The sequence below is a fragment of the Mytilus trossulus genome, chromosome 9, assembly GCF_036588685.1.
Source record: "Mytilus trossulus isolate FHL-02 chromosome 9, PNRI_Mtr1.1.1.hap1, whole genome shotgun sequence".
In the NCBI taxonomy this organism is placed as follows: Eukaryota; Metazoa; Mollusca; class Bivalvia; order Mytilida; family Mytilidae; genus Mytilus; species Mytilus trossulus.
In genome coordinates this window covers 15,511,765-15,529,773 of record NC_086381.1, presented here as the reverse complement: position 1 = coordinate 15,529,773, position 18,009 = coordinate 15,511,765, and the positions used below count along the sequence as shown (strand labels likewise).

Sequence of the window (18,009 nt, the reverse complement as noted above, 5' to 3'; positions counted from 1 at the left end):
AGCGAACAATTCAAATTAACTATTTGTTTAATAACATGTCTGAATCCTATTTTTGAACTCTCGCCTTATAGGACACTTGCTTCCTCAAAGAAAGTCAAGTACAAAGTTAGTATAAGAATAAGAATAAGAATAAGAATAAGAATAAGAATACTTTATTAATCCAATTATGGACCCTTGCGGGTTTTAAATTTCATACAATGATTACAATGATTTGTTATAACAATGAAATAATAAAATGAAATACATGACAATAGAACTCTGAACAGTTATTGCATGCACATGGAATAGAAAGTAATATGGGAGACAATCAATCAATTTCTGTAAGGATTATTCCCCTTTAAACAGATATGGTGTTTTGAGTTGCATACAAATGATATGCAGCCCCAACTGATTAGATATAAGGGTATTTTTCTCCCATGTACACACAGCAACCAATTACTAGATATTTATGTATATTATTATATTTTTTGACAATTGCAGGAATATGATAAGCACCTTCAAGTTTTACTGCAGTTTGTTTATAAGCATTTACATATTAATAGAAGAAATATGCATACACATAGAGAAATGTGCACTTAAATTAAATTTTTGAATTTAAAAAATATATATATAGATAAACTAAAAGAGATTTAGCCATTAACAGAATTTGTGGATCTCAATTGAAAACTCTGGATAAGAAAAATGCATAACTTTTTCAGTATATGTTGATCTTCAGTGGTCATTAACCATAAAAATTTTGATTTGCAGTCCAAGTTATTGAAATTTTGACAGTGTTCATGAGCTTGTGCAAACAGTGATTCTCTACATTGATTATACAATGGACAGTTAATTAAAAAATGAAACTCATCTTCAATATCATTATGAGAACAAAAATTACAAGTCCTCTGTGACCTTTCTATAGGTTTGTTCTTATGTCGCTCTTTTTCTACTCTTAATTGGTGAGCACTTATGCGAAATTTACATAAAATTTGTCTTGATTGAAAACTTTGAATATCAAGATATTTTTCCATTTGGAAATTACTTTTATGAGAAAAATATGTATCTAGCTTTCCATTAACATTATCTTTATCATTGAACCATGCTTTTGAAAATAATGTCTTTAACTTTTTCATAATAAGTTGTTTTAATCTATTAATTGAATAATCAATACAATATGTTTCTTTCAATTCAAGCTTTTGTAAAATAAATTTAACAGAGGAATACCATGTTATAGTGTTATTTTCATGCATATCTTTGTTACATACAAACGCTTCTTTCAATAAATTTGAGTTACAATGATGTAGTCTATGCAGATAGCTTATCATAGATATAACAATATTAAAATATATAGGAAATCTACCTAATTCTGATTGTACAGCAACATTTGTACTTTTATTATTTAAGCCTAGAATATGCTTACAGAACTTTAAGTTCATTTTATCAGCAACATTATTCTGGTATATTTTTTCAAGCACATTTGTAGCATCTTTTTTACAGGAAGCAGAGTTGGTTTTAAACATTCCCCATATCTCTGAGCCATACAAAATAATAGGTTTAATGGTATGGTCAAACAGATGTAAATTTGTTTTAATACTAGCATCTGAGCCAGATAAACATCTATTAAGTTTATATGAAGCTTTTAAAGATTTATTAAATAAGTCTTCTTTTGCATAATTAAATAGGCCACTTGACTGGAATATAACTCCAAGGTATTTATATTTGAAAACAGTTTCAATTAATTCACTTTTAAAATAAAATGGTTCTTTTATGTGGCGTCCACTTTTATTAAAGATTAAGACTTTAGTTTTTTTTAAGTTTACATTAAGGCACCAGGTATCACAGTATGATTCCAATGCCTTCAAGCGCTTTTGAAGTCCATCTGCAGAATCAGAAAATACAATGACATCATCTGCATACATAAGACAGTCTATGCGACTAGTGCTGAGTTTTACACTATCAGGACAATTTAGTAAACAGTTAGTATATATATATCACATGTATCAGTGCTATTTTATTTTTCCAATGGCTCTCCATACATTTATTAGTCAAACATGGAAGTCGACCCACATAGTCAGGATGTCCATCCCCTTGGTGAGATTGTTTCTCAATCACAGCCCTTAGTTGGACAAGTCCCTAATCCGAGTGGAGGATATTCTTACCAAATCTCAGATCTGGAAAGTCTGCTTCGATTCCTATGTTTAGGAGTCAACGATAGGGTTTACAGGGCAAATACACAACATACAGAATTCGGTCGGGCCAACGTAAGCTTCATTGACAGGTAAAAACATTTATGTACTAGTTACATGTATAAATATACGGAATAATATTATTTTCACTTTAATACAATATAAGAGTATTTATGAGGTATTTATAGTGATTTTGAATTAATCATACAGTGTAAACAAATAGCATATAATCATTTCTATTTTTAAAACTTTAAAAGTATGGAAAGCCCCATTTAGAGCTATAAATCTATACATACAGTTCAATCTTTATAACTAGTGCAGATAATTATGACATCTTGGAAGTCGACTTTTTTTTGCTCTGACGTTTCCTTCAATTGTTGACAAATTTGTTTTGTATTATAAATATTTTAATGCTTAAAACATCGTATGCATAAAGAAACCCCATATGTCATGTATATAAATGCACGAGTAAGTTAATTTGATTAAATAAGATCTTTTTTATCGTTTAAAACTCGCGAAGATGATCAAAAACCACTACCTAACGTTGCTGACGAGCAATTTTGAAAATGATGGATTTTGAAGTTGATGAATTTTGCCTTAAATTTTAATTTTTGTATAATTTCTTGAAATCTATAATATAATAGCAAACATGATCAGGAGAAAATATTTTTTAAATAATTCGACAAAGCCAAAATCGTTAGCCCTTATAAGAGTTATTGCCATTTACTGGGTTTTTTTGACAACTTTTTTCCTTTTTTTCATATATATTATGAAAACTTTGAAATATTAGATGTATATATTTTAAAAAGAATAAAAGCAAAAATAATCATCAAAGCAATATCTAAAACTCGAAATCACCAGTGTAATATTTGTATGAGTTATTGCCCTCAAATGACGATTTTCTGTTATCATTTTTTGTTTTTATATAGCACTAGAACACACCCGTGATATCGCGGGTCCGTCACTGAATTAAAGTATACAACTATGCGCAAGCCTTATTTTAGTATTAGTATTGTCATCTGATAAAGTCATGCCGATTATAAGATACACAGTTTTCTCTGCTTTCAAATCTTTCTGTTTGAACCCGTTGAACTGGAACTTATCAATTTTTGGTAATATTAATTATTTGGAAAACAAAAGGTCCTGGAATGGAGTATTTTTTAATCAACAGCATTGTCCTATATAAGTTATAAATAAAGTTGAATTCTTTGATTCGCTGTTTTACGTCATGCCCGCTAACAAATTGAAAACTGTACCTATACGCCTTATTTTTAGTCCAGATTTACAATAGGTAACAATTTGACAATTTAGTAGTGTCAATCCTGTGATAATGACCCGTGTATATAGCATATTAATCCTGAATAAACCGTTTGGTGGTGCGCCTGTCAGATGCGGAACATACAGATGAGGTAATAGGTAAGAGGTGAATATACTATTGGTATCGGTATCGGACTTGACCCGGAACTTCTTAATTATTGGCAATATTAATTACGTGGAAAACAAAGGGGCCTGGAGTGGTGTAATTTTTAATCTACACCTTTGTACTATATTAGTTATATATAAAGTTGAATTCTTTGATTCGTCGTTTTTACGTGATGACGGCTGACAAATTCGACCTCGTAATTTTAGTATTATAGATAGATATATAAACTTGGAACTATTATAGATAGATGGAAACTATAATTAGTAACACAAATATCAAATGCTTTACACACATTGAATTATACATTTGATATCCTTTATTTTAGGCTCATACAGGATGGTAGAGGATCGGAGGTAATCGGATGCATTCGGGATGTAAGCATCCAAGGAAGAGCATGTAAGCATGACACCACACTGTACGCATTAGCCATATGCGCAAGAAGTAATGATTTACAAACTAAAAGATCTGCTTATGCAATATTAAACGACGTCTGCCGCATTCCTACACATCTATTTCAGTTTGTAAAATATTGCGAAGAATTGTTTGAACACAACAGTGGATGGGGCAGGGCTCACCGCATGGGAATCAGTAACTGGTATAATAGTTTCCAGTCTAAAGATCCACAGGACCACAAAAGTGCAAAGAAATTGGCCTATCTTGTGACGAAGTACAAACGCCGTCACGGTTGGACCCACCGTGATGCGGTTCGTCTGGCTCACGTTCATCCCAGAACTACGGATATCAGACTTATCATAGAATATATATTTGGCGAAAGTATAACTGTAAACATTACTCCAAATCATGCAAGTATTGGTGAATTTTTGGACGCGGCCAGGAGAGCAAAACGATGTAACGATGTTGAAGAAATTCGCAGTCTAATAGCAAAATACCATTTATCGAGGGAACACATACCTACTCGATTCTTAAATAACATTTCCGTTTGGGAGGTACTCCTTAGAGCTATGCCTTTTACCGCAATGCTCCGTAATCTAGGTAAAATAACTAGTTTAGGAATGCTGAATCCAAACTCAAATACATCTTCAGACTTGTGGATTACAATTATACTTCAAAGACTTGGTCAGTTGAACAGTGATGGACTGAACTGTCAAAAGATCCACCCCTTAACAATTCTTATTGCACTGAAACATTACGAAAAAGGGCAAGGACAAACGAGGAGGTTAGTGTGGACACCAAACACACAGATTGTTAATGCACTGAAAGAGGCTTTCGATCAGCTTACCAAAATATGTCCACCGGAAGGACAATCATACTTAATGGCCGTTTCCGTTGGTGAAAGTATGCAGAAAAATATTTGCGGGTCGTCCATAAAAGCGTGCGAAGCAGCTGCGGCCATGGTTCTTTCAACCATAAACACGGCAGAGGTAGAAGTCATTATCTTTGCTAATTCAATAGAAGATGCATGTATCAGTAGTATAGCCAGGGGCGATACTCTAGATTCTATTTCAGCTAAGATTCAACAGGTCAAACAGCAATGTCAACAATTGTCAGGTAGAGTCAGCGAAGACTTGGCTGTTCCATTTAAATGGGCAGCTATCAGAAAAACACGATTTGATGTTATTGTTGTTCTCACAGACTCTTTAACCAGCTGTGGATATATGCATCCAGCGGAAATGCTAAAACAATACATTAGATACGTGGCTATTGATGAGTACCGTCTTATTGTTGTTGGTATGACCGACAACGAATATACCATAGCCAGTCCTATGGATATGAATGCGCTCGATGTAGTCGGCTTTGATCTTCACACTCCAAGTGTAATTAAAAACTTTGTGAATGACTTTCGAAGTGATCCTTCCATGCAGACTGATAATCCATATGTTGACTTGGAAGAAATGGAAAATGTCACTTTATATTAAAACCACTGTTTTGTTATAGACATTAATGTTCATTTTAGAAATCAAGTTGAACAATAGTTATTTAAAAAAAAGTTTTTATATGTATTAGGACCGAGTCATAGTATTGAATAGATTGATTTGATGGCAGTACACACAGAAAACATATTTAGAACCTGATGATTTTTTAAAAATCTATTTACAGATTTTTCGAATACATCAAATTCCTGGTGTGATTTTCTGAACAGTATTTAATTAAAGAAATAAGTTGTGACATAGATTTAAGAAATTGTGGGTACACATCATTGAGACATCCATAAAATGTCACTATAAGCACAAAAAAAGAAGGATATACCTCAACTGATTCATATAGAATTTCGTGTAAATTGAATTTTGCTGAATACCTTCGGGAAATACTACAGATTTAAGCACCATCACATATTTTGTTGCAATAATTATCATTTCTTATATTTAATAAAAAATCTTCGCATTGCTTCTTTCCATCATGGCAAAATATTTATATCATGAATTCGGAGTGAAATATCTAGCGGGTACTCACAACTTTTGAATTGGCAGCCATAATGACGGTGCAACAAATCCAATTCACTTTAAAACCGCTAATCAAAACTTCAGATTGAGATTGCAAATTGAGGTTTAGGTTTGGGATCAGGTTAAAAATCTAGTTTCACATAAGTTCACCGCCATTTTTTGGTAATGATCAATCCCAGTCTTTGGTTTTTTGTCTACCGTTCTATGAACTAGCTTTGGTTGGCTGGTGATGTTCAATCCCAATCTTTATTGTTTATTAAAGTGTTGTATGGTCTGTTGTTTTGGCGGGCTGGTAATGTCCAATACAAATCTATAGTTTTCTGTGTAGTGTTAAGTGGACAGTTGTTTTGGCGGGCTGGTAATGTCCAATACAAATCTTTAATTTTCTGTGTATTGTTTAGTGGACAGTTGTTTTGGCGGGCTGGTAATGTCCAATACAAATATTTAGTTTTCTGTATAGTGTGTAGTGGACAGTTGTTTTGACGGGCTGGTAATGTCCAATACAAATCTTTAATTTTCTGTGTATTGTTTAGTGGACAGTTGTTTTGGCGGGCTGGTAATGTCCAATACAAATATTTAGTTTTCTGTATAGTGTGTAGTGGACAGTTGTTTTGACGGGCTGGTAATGTCCAATACAAATCTTTAATTTTCTGTGTATTGTTTAGTGGACAGTTGTTTTGGCGGGCTGGTAATGTCCAATACAAATATTTAGTTTTCTGTATAGTGTGTAGTGGACAGTTGTTTTGGCGGGCTGGTAATGTCCAATACAAATCTTTAGTTTTCTGTGTAGTGTGTTGTGGATTCTTGTTTTAATGGGTTGGTGATGATAAATCACAATCTTCGTTTTTTTGTGTAGAGTTTTTTGGTCCGTTGTTTTTGGTGTGCTGGTTGATTAAAATTTTTCATTAGTTTTCTGTGTTGTGATTTATAGACTTGTTATGGAGGGCTGGTTATGGTCAATCCCAAACTTTAGTGTAATGTGTACTGTTTTATGGACTTGTTTGGATGGGCTAGTGATGGTCAATCCCAGTCCCTAATATTTTTGCGTTGTGTTTTATGGACTGTTGTTTGCATGTATGTCATATTTTTCTTTGGTCATACTGTTGTCTGTCTTTCAGCGACTTGTTGGTTTGTTGCCCCTATAAACAAATGCATGCTGATATGATACATGAACATGATACAGCATGATATAATTTAAGAAAACAAAATACATGCAATTTAATAAACATTTCATATCGTGTGTGTGTGAAGCATTGTCAGCATTTCGAAAATATTAGAAATTCCAACGATAAATGTGTCATCCTGTCTGATGTTAAATAAGGAAAAATCGAGTTATTCCTCTTACATTAAGCCACCAATAATTTAGAGGAAACAGAACACCTTTATGTTGTTTAAAATACTCTAGGTAAAACAATATTATCATATGAAACGAAGAACATATTATACTATATTAGTTTAATACTATTTATGATAATTAGTAAGGTTAAGGACAATATATACAAATAAATGATAAGTTTTAGAAGCTTATCTGTATACAACATTCGTTTCCTTTGTGGAAATGTACTAGTCATATGGATCTCATATTATATAAAACTGAGAGTAAAAAGGCGTAATTTGGTATCAAAGAGACAGCAACGATATTAGATGACTTATTTACAGCTTAAAACCAACAAAAAATCGTACATTGATTTTTCCTTTGTAGATGGTTGCTGCTTACAAAGAAACTTTCAAACCAAGCGAACAAATCAGTCCTTCGAAAGGTTAACAGACTCAATTACGAGTTGGTTAACTGTTATTAAATATCCTCATTACAAATTAAGACGAGTATGTTCCAATTGTCGTATCCAAAATCCCACATCTTTTCTTCGAATATGATTTACCGAATAAGACTTATCACAGAGTTTGGCTTACTTGAGCAGGATCTGCCTACCCTTCCGGGGTACCTGGTTGGGATCGTGTTGCTCGTCAGTCAGATTTCCATTTTATGTTTTGTGTACCGTTGTTTGTCCTCTTTGCCATGGCATTGTCATTTTTTTTCTCGACAATTGAGTTTTCTTATCCTTTGCCTTTCTTTCATAAAAAAAGATAAAAGCCAAAGTTACATTTTGCAATGTATCCCCTACATTTTGTATTCCAAATACACAAGTACTTAAGTAGTCAGAAAACTGACCCCGGTTTGACCCCATTTCTTCAAGCAACTATGAAAGTCATGTGATTACCATATCTATGGGCATTTTTTACCAACTGTTTATCATTTAAACTTTACAACGGATCATGAAAATTAGGTCGATTAATGCAAATTCATATTCATATAAAGCTCAAAATGAAATATTTAGACAATGATTTAGCACTACTGATCGACATTTTCTTTATCTTATCAAGAGTTTATTTTGTATTACAATATTTAAAGATTGTAAATACTTTAATAATTTAGTTATATGATTAAACAATAAAAAGAAGTTGAACTATCTATTTGTGGAAGTCCAAATGTACTTACAAAATGTACGAACAAAATATCAAAGTGTCTATTATTTATCAATGACATGATATTCGAAGAAACTTTCGGCGAAATCATACATCTTACATTCAGTATAGATATGTTTAGTTTGCTAGTGCTTTTCCATAAATAGAATATTAAAACTTATTTTAGAATATATTTTTTTCGATGTAACGTCATGCACGCTGTTCCTACAACCCCTATGATTTAAAACAGAATCTTCAAAATTTCCTCCGCAAAACAAAATAAAATGTTAACAATCATAAACCACTATAAAAACTAATTCAGTATATGTTTTCCTGTATGTTCTAATAGCTCTTGGTCATATGCTTAGTAATATCTAGTATATTTGAGGATTAAAACAACAAAGCTATGTGGAAAAAACTTATGTCCAACGTTACATTTGTGAACAACTGTTTTATCTCTTATGTATAGTTATTCTATTTCTTATTCTCTGATCCTCCCGAAACTTGGCAGAAGCAACGTAGTGTGTCAGTTCTTGGTTAAATTAAAGCCGTTCTTTTGTCGAATTTCGTTTGATTCGGTGGCTGCATATTAAGCTGGAATAAGAAAAATGTCCAATGACGTTTTTCGTTGACTTAACGGCTGAAAGGTAGTTTTATATTATGTCGTTGTGTTGCTGTATTATTGGTGTAAAACTCCAATCTGATTTTATTCCTAGCAAAAAGAAGATAGCACATACTGTACAACGGAGTATCATAACAATAACGCTGAGTGAAGATGAAACAGCTACAATAATTGGAGATCTGTTTTGGTAAACATATCACATATAGACACATTATATCATATGAAGTGAAATGTAATACATTCCTAATTTTGAATTCAAATTTTGATACTGGTTTGAATATTCGAGCCATACCATTTTGATAAAACCCTTATATAATTATGCAGTTTGGAATATTAAACTTTGATATTATTTTTGCTTAATGACGGTCAAGCATTTCCTACATATTTTCTGACTAGTTTAAAATGACAGTACATATTTCAAAGAGGACTTTAGACCGGAGATGTTGATGTAGGTATAGCTATTATCATTGCAATTATCTTTCTCGTCAAGTTTTCATTGGACCGAAGAACATGTACAAACAGAGTAACTGTTTTTTACAAAAACTAAAAATACTTAACATGAAAATAAACGATGATATCCATTTCGTCAACATCGTAAGTATTCATTCTGAATTCATGTCGTAATTTGGATATACATGTGTATGCAGTTTATAAAAAAAACGCACATACTCATCACGTCCGGTAAGGGAAAGACCAGTTGATATTCTGGAGTGATCTTTTGATAAAGGTTTTAATGCACTATTGTTGTTCAAATTAGTTTATAAATATATATATAAGCTTCAAGCAAGACTAAAATGCTTCTTCGTATAATTTATAATTTGAAAATGGTCGGTATGGTGTTTTCTTTTTTATATTATGATAGGTGTGTGCTTGTTTATTGTGGTTTCGTCTAATTGAAAAAAAGAAGAAAACAACAACTTCATGCAATGTACCTCTTTTTATTCTCTACATAACGTGTACAAGGTGACCAGAAAAATAGGTCTGTCCAGCACCAACAATGCCAGACGATTTAGACCATATGTTCTTTACGAGAACATTATCGCCAAATTGTAGCGTAAATGTTGCACCAATTGTTAAAGAATTGTAATTCATCCCAACGGATACTGCCATTTCTTCGTCGTTTCTGAACAATCCCAAGTGCAAATATCCACTCCGACTTTGTCTTGCCGAAGCAGTGAAATGATAAAGACCTTTGACTGGAGCTGTAAAAATCCCGGTTTTGTTATCGTATCCATTTCCAATGTTTTCTGTTGTTTTTTCAAACTTTAAAGTAGCTTTAGCAGCAATAGTACCATAGTCTGGACTTAACAGACGTGCTAGAAATGTAACTATCGTGTGACCTGCAAATTTAAATGATAAACCCATTTAACTTGTAAATGCCAGATACCAAAGATGCGAAAGTTTAATGACCAACTCTGATAGATAAATATGCTTCATGTTCGTGTCATTTTGGTCTTTTGTGGATAGTTGTCTCATTGGCAATCATAACACATCTTCTTTTTTATATATTCATCCAGTGGAATTAATTACAAAAGGACAAACTGTGGTGTTAATTTAGCACTATTAACAGAATGATAAGGCATGATCATACATGTACATACGTTTACCACTGCAGAACAGAGAGATCGCACTAAAAATAATTGATATACTAAGTATGAATGGAAATAAACAAGAATACAGCTTTTAAAGAAATACCAGAAGACAAAAGATAAGCGCACGTGTATGCTCATTACATATAAATCGGCTGTGAATTGCATTTTTTTAATCATTTTAATTGTGGAAAGTCCGCTTCATTTGTGAGCCCCCTCATTTGTATCTGATTTTTATGCATTAATGTTCGTTTAACATTTAGTAACAAAAAAAATGAACAAATACCTTGGTTGTAGCATGCTGTTTGTTGTATCTTTGTATCGATAGCTTTCAGTTTATTTTCAACATATGAATCAAGGTCGATTAAATCCTTCCTCACATCTGTTAATGTTGGTTGACTAGTTTGACAGACTACCTGCATTACACATAGTAAAATGCCGTACAATGCAATGTGTAAATGACTAGTTCCTGTCATTGTTGGATGTGTGTATGTTGTATCGTACAGCTTACAATCGAATGCAAATCAACAGGTTTTATTTATAAAAGTTTATGACGGCGGATGTGTTTACATGAATAGGATGTTGAGTACATTAAGACATAGTTCCAAGACATGAATTATTTACGCATTACATTAATGCTCGTCTGAAAAACAGGCCAACAATGTTAGATAAAAAAAACCAAATTGCCTTGGATAGGCATCATTATACTAAAGCCTGATTGAAAAGGGTGTGTGTGTCCAGTGGGTAATTAAAACCACTTGGTTATAGGAAACGGTATGAGTAAGATACGACTGACATTTCCAAGCTTAAAAAAAACATTCATATTCTGTCTTCGATACTTTGCGAATTAGAGATTATTTGATAATACGGGACTTATTTGCCGAACAAGACATACTTACTCTCGCGTTTGAGGAATCTCATATCACTCAAATGGCAGTTCATATTACACAATGTATCTTCCTTGTTCTGAATAGAGTGGAAAATTATTACAGCAGATTGAATCGAGTGTGTAAGTAATGGTTATATCTTTGGTTATCTTGCTTGCTAGCTGACCCGTGAAATCATTATTAGGTTATGCAAACCATCTTTAAGAGAAGGCTAGTCCGACAGATAAACAATCTATCTAGTGTGACGCGACTGTCATGCAAGTAAGAGATTTAGCTATAAAACCAGGTTTAATCCACCATTTTCTACATAAGAAAATGCCTTGCCAAATCAGGAATATGACCGTTGTTACCCATTCATTTGATGTATATATTTTAACTTTTGTGTTTTGTCATTTGATTAAGGACTTTCCGTTTTAAATTTACCACTATTTTTGTGATTTTACTTTTTACATACCTAAGTCTTTCTTAAATTCACCGTAAATAAATTAAGACATTATTAAAACCTTGGGTTGATTAACTATTTGTGATGATTCTCCTCAGGTATCTACTAGCTTCTCAAGTATTAAATTATTTGTTCACCTTTGACCTTGCGTTCCTGGTGATGGTAAATAAAGAAATGGCTTCAGATGCACTTCGATTATAAAGTCGTTGTTTATACAGTACATATACAAAATAACTTTGCAGATTTCTTTTTACATATTAAACTTTTTAAATTTGTACTAGTTTCAATACATATTATATATAACGCACTTCTCTTTACTGTGTACCAAATTTAGTTTGATGAAAAGGTTGCTATAATAAGGCTCATTGTCGATGACACTTGTTGCCAAATTTTGGCAGTATTTTTGTTGATGTTTTGTTTGTATCATAGTTGCCCAGTACCAAGGGAGATTGTTGTCTAAATGATGGCTGTTTAAATTATGTACATAATATTTCCCTTTTTGTTGAGTATCTCAGTACAAGAGATAGTTGTATAAATATACACTTTTACAACAAATAGAAGTTTTTAACGACCTTGACTGGCTATACAGCCCTTGCACTTTTACGTTATTTTTTCTGTATACAATGGTGTGCCTTCTTTATACATTTTTAATCTTTGCATACATGATGTACTTATCAGTAGATTATAATGAACTGAATTTAAAGATTTCTTGTTTAGGGGGAGGGGGGTCTCTTCTGTTTAATCAGCTCTTTTGTGTTTGTATCAAAGTTTAACGAACAAGAAAATCATGAGTTATATGTATATAAATAAAGACAACAGTAAAATTGAGAATGCAAACGGGGAATATGTCAAAGGAAAAACAACCCTACCATAAAGCAGACAACAGCCGAAGGCCACCAATAGGTTTTCAATGTAGCGAGAATCTCCAGCACCCGGAGGCGTCCTTCAGCTGGCCCCTAAACCAATATGCATACTAGTTCAGTGATAATGTAGTATACCGCTGTTCGAAATTCCAAAATCGATTGAGCGGAAAAAAATCCGTGTTACAAACTCAAACTTAGGAACGCATCAAAAATAAGAGGAGAACTACGACACAACAGAAACACACCTGACTTGGTACAGGACATTGTAAGATCAAAATGGTGTGTTGAACCTGGGTTTTTTTGGTATGCCAAACCTTCCGCTTTAATGGCAATGTTAGATAAACCATTATTAAAAATGCCAACATTACATGACAGGACTACATGTGTATATGCAAGACTAAAATATCAATCAGTTCTCTTTCAATGGATTTAATTGGCGGTTCCTGACAACATTTAATAAACTTTAAAACATATTTATTATTTCAACAATGGATATCTCAAGTTTACTTTCTTGTTCTTTTTTCTGGTCTGCAATTGATGTTTTTTTTTTATAGCATAAGCACTATTCACTATAATCGTACAAGGTTTTATGACATCTACGACTGAAATTGTTCCGAATGGTATTGTTTGTTTACTTTCTGAGTGCTGCCATGCAATCTTTTCGGACATCTTCATCACACATACAACAATATTCAAATTCTGCTCCAAACAGCACTCCACATGGTCCACAAATAGGAGACATTTTCTTGAAATGCCAAAGCGGAAGTTCGTCATGTTGACATGGTTCGCATGGTAAAGAATTAACTTGTATAGTGTTCATTCCCATTGTCGTGTATACACAAATTATCATTACTGCCATTAAAACAATCAACACTTTTTGACAAGCCATTCTGTGTATATGTCTGAAAATAATAAGCATTAACATGATCAATGATTGTAGTTACACATACATGTTGGGGTAACCAGTTTTCATACTCATGCAGTTGATATACTGTGGATTCATCATTAATTTACATGTTGGCTGTCAATTTTCGTGGACTTCATTGGTATAGGTATATCGCGAATTTAAACGGATTACAAATTTTATATAGGCTTCTATGCTAATACTGTAAAAAAAAACCACCGATATGAAATATCTATGAACATACAATTTTTACCCATCCACGTACCCACCACTAGTGAAGATAATAAATTCCCAATTGTATGACTCTACATTATGCACCATGTATATGATGTGTCCTTATGACTTGGATAGTTGATATATTAGAAAATGAGGAAAACAAATTACATATAATAGAATAAGGCAATAGATGAAAGATTGCATAGTACCATTGGACGAACGATATGTTGAAAACTTTCTCTTCGGGATAATCGAGCAATTTCGAATTCAAGTCCAACATGTTTGATACGAAATCATTGACATGTGTAATTGATTAAAAACAAAAAATGTTACCGCCTTGGTGCCATGTAAGTGATTACTTTATGTTTGTGTAATGGTGGGTTACTGTCTATTTTCCAGTGAACGTTCAGCAAACAATACCCAATCAATCAATATAGTTGCCATTTGTCATACAGGACATGCCACGTGACATAAGAAATAAAAATGAAGCTCGATAAGTATAGTTTTATGTCATTGTCCGTGCTGACGTTTGGTTAATGAGGAACTCGGGAGGAGGAAATGGTATTAGAAATGTTTTTGGTTCGGCATATTCCAATTGTCAATGGATCATTACCACTTATATTATGATATATGACAATTCTCTAGTGCCATTTTCAATAAGAACATTCCAGACTAAAAACACATTTTCGGTATAAAAGCTTGACATGGTAAAGTGCAAGCTAGATTTTGTATAATATCCAATAATTCGATTTTTTTCCCTGTACTTTGTTAGATTTGTGAATTCCCTAACACATGCAATTTCATATCTAGAAAACCTTATTAGGGAAATAACCATAGAGAAGGACTTTACTGTATCGGTTTAAGTGAACATGTTATATCTTCTGCTGGACTTTACAATAATTTGACTTCGTAAACTCGTGATATAGTATTTCGGAGTGCAAGAAGGTGATTGTAAAATGAAAAATCAAAGCACCTTACGAACATCAATTCATTCTCCTCCGAAGATATTCTGATTAGCAGGGATGCCATTTGTCTTTACAAAGGGATATTTTTCTTTGTAAAATAAAACCTCAACATGTAAAATTTGAAATGGAGTAGTGATTTGATTTCGCAGTCACAAAATTTAACCATGGATGGTATATCTTTCCAGTCCTTTTAAATGTATGCTTCATGACATGATTGATTGATGGGTGTTTGCACAACTCTGCAAAAGGAATATAGCGAGAAGAGAATTAATACAAATTCTCTAACTATGTCTCAGGCAAATTTAGAGCAAACCTCGATGTTCACTTTACAATTGACATTTTACGTTGTAACAATGCTAAAGTTTAGTGAAATAATCATATATTGACATTGATGGATTCCCGGATAATCAGTTAACTAACTGTGACTAACTGTATGTTAGCCCAGAGAAACCACTACTTAACAAGGTATAATAGTCACTTTATCCCTTAATTCAAAACACCCCTGACATATTTATTACAAATGAATCACAGTATTACTGTTCATAAATCATAGGAGTCAGTTTGCATTGATTAATTAGAAAGAAAAAGATGCATAGAAGACGGTGAATGGAAAACTGCGGTATGGGTTTTGTTCATTGCTGAAGGCCGTACGGTGACCTAAAGTTGTTAATGTCTGTGTCATTTTGGTCTCTTGTGGACAGTTGTCTCATTGGCAATCATACCACATCTTTTTTTATATGTTTTGAAAATATGGTTCGTTTTAAATTAAACGGTCTCTAAAACAACATCACATTGTTTTCTGATAATCTTATTTAAATGCTCTTTATGACTATTTCATGGTTGATTCATATCAATCTTTTTGTTTAACATTGTCTCTTACTACCAAATTTATGCACTTTTAGGATTTTGTCATTTTGTATACAACCGGTATTCCCTAACAATTATTAAATCATTAGTGAATCTACACCATCATCAATGCAATTCAAGTGGTTAATGAATTGAACTCCTTGTTTCGATATTTGAATATCGCGATAATATAATTGAGTTTTGTACCAAGTTTATGGACAATTTAAACTGTTTTCATTTCTATTTGATGGTATACATTTTCGAATATTTGTACTCTTTAGTACCTTCAAATGAATTTTAAGTATAGCCATCATTACTACGTTCAGACTCTTAATATAAAAAGCAGTTAAATACTACGGCTGCAGCTTTTACCACGATTTAAAAAAATGCTAGCGTGATGAAATAAGATGTGGTTCAAATATATTTTATCAACTATCGTGAAAATGTAATAAAATAATTATAAAACTCGTACTTTTTATTACGTTTAATTAGTTTTAAGTTAGTTATCATATGCTATAAAATCCTGATCAGCAAAATCGCTTTTCTAAATTTAAACTTAATTATTTATGTAAATTATTGTTTACCAAAGGGACTCAAAATATCATAAAGTTCCGAAGGTAGCACTTATGACATTGCAACAGCAATTAACAACCAGGAGGAGTCAGCATATTTAATCCTGGTTTGGGATGGAAGTTCGTAACAGGAATAAGCTTATGAAAAGCAACAGGACAAAGACATAAAAAACTTGAGACTTTCTCAAGACCCTATCAAGTGAATGCAAATATAAACAGTAATAACCACAATAATATACATACAAGAACAGTAAGGTGACAGGCTTAAGAATCGTTAAAACGAGAGGGGTATTATAACCTTACGATGTCAACAGAATAAAAAAAAATTGATGAAAAATAATTTCATTTTGAAAAAAAAACTTTCGTCAAGACATCACTGGAGCACCAACTTGCTATTTTAAGTGACCATCAGTTGTTACATGTTTTTGAGTTAAAAAGTTAAAGGTACCCGAGTAAATGTTTTAATTACATAATTTTTATGTTATTAGATACATTTCAAAAGAGAACATATAGCACAAAGATTGTTCTTGGGTTTTTCTTATGCAATAGAGATTTTTTTATTCAAAATATTCTTGATAAAATTTAACAGACGGATTAAAGTAAAAACCTTAATACATTGACATGTGAACTGCTAGAAAGAGTAATATGCATAAGAAGGATATGTGTGTTTACTTTACATGTATCCGTTTCGTGTTCTACCAGTGCCAGACCATATCGACTACTTAGCATCGTTTATTGTTATTTGAAGAAATGTGTAATTATAAATATTGAAATTTTTAAGTTTGCAGTATTATGTATTTCTTATAACTTAGTTCAGTACCTTTAATTCGGCAAATTTTAACGTTAACTTTACTTCAACATAATTATACTGAATTATGCATCGGGCAGAAAATACTTTTTGATAGCTAATGCAGTCAAAACAAGTTTCTAATCAATATAGGGTAGTCTGAACTATCTTAATTGATTTAAACTGAAAATGGAATAATTTTTAACAAGATCACTGCAATAATCTTTGTATATAAAACAGAAATTAAATTAAGCAACGTGAATTTTAAAATCTCTGATACTATGTGTTTCTCTAATGAGTAGGACAGGCTGTCTTCAAAATGTAACAAATAAAATCAAATAGCGAATGCTTTGAATAAATAACTAGAAATTGGACCACTTTTTTCAAAATTGCAAAAGACTACAGAAAAAAGTAATTGAATTATTCTTTGAAACTGGAAATAAGATGCTTCTCGTGTGTGCTTTTGAATTTTATTTTCAAAATGCTATAAACGACTTCCAAAAGTATATAAACAAAATTCAAATTTGAATCAAAAAGAAAAAAGAAAACAAAAATAATTAATCTTTGAACAACGAACATTAGTGTTGGTGAAAGCATAACAAAAAAGAATGTGATTTTGTATTGCGATTCGTGAGAAAGATCACGCAGATGGCGATATATAATAGTTCATAATTAGGATAAAAAACATGATGTAACAAAATCTTAATTTCAAATTCAAATTTTGAAACTGGTTTGAATATTCGAGTCATGCCGTTTTTATAAAACCTTATGCAATTATTGCATTTTGCAAAAATTGTGTAATAAATAATATGATTATGGAAAAGGACTTGTTTCTATGGGCAAAATGTTAAATGTCAATAGTA

At 32.3% G+C, this 18,009-nt stretch overlaps 2 protein-coding genes across 2 annotated transcripts; one reads left to right on the top strand and one right to left on the bottom strand.

Moving 5' to 3' along the window:
• The first annotated feature begins 2,020 nt into the window (after positions 1–2,020).
• Positions 2,021–5,934, top strand: LOC134685200 (RNA-binding protein RO60-like). The gene is made up of 2 exons (XM_063544699.1): positions 2,021–2,257; positions 3,914–5,934. Exons 1-2 carry the CDS (start codon positions 2,031–2,033, stop codon positions 5,463–5,465), a joined length of 1,779 nt encoding a protein of 592 aa, XP_063400769.1. The 5' UTR covers positions 2,021–2,030; the 3' UTR covers positions 5,466–5,934.
• A 4,063-nt stretch (positions 5,935–9,997) lies between these two features.
• On the bottom strand, positions 9,998–11,204 carry LOC134683624 (heavy metal-binding protein HIP-like). The gene is made up of 2 exons (XM_063542935.1): positions 10,951–11,204; positions 9,998–10,415 (listed from the first exon to the last, which is right to left on the bottom strand). Exons 1-2 carry the CDS (start codon positions 11,138–11,140, stop codon positions 10,021–10,023), a joined length of 585 nt encoding a protein of 194 aa, XP_063399005.1. The 5' UTR covers positions 11,141–11,204; the 3' UTR covers positions 9,998–10,020.
• Positions 11,205–18,009: the final 6,805 nt, after the last annotated feature.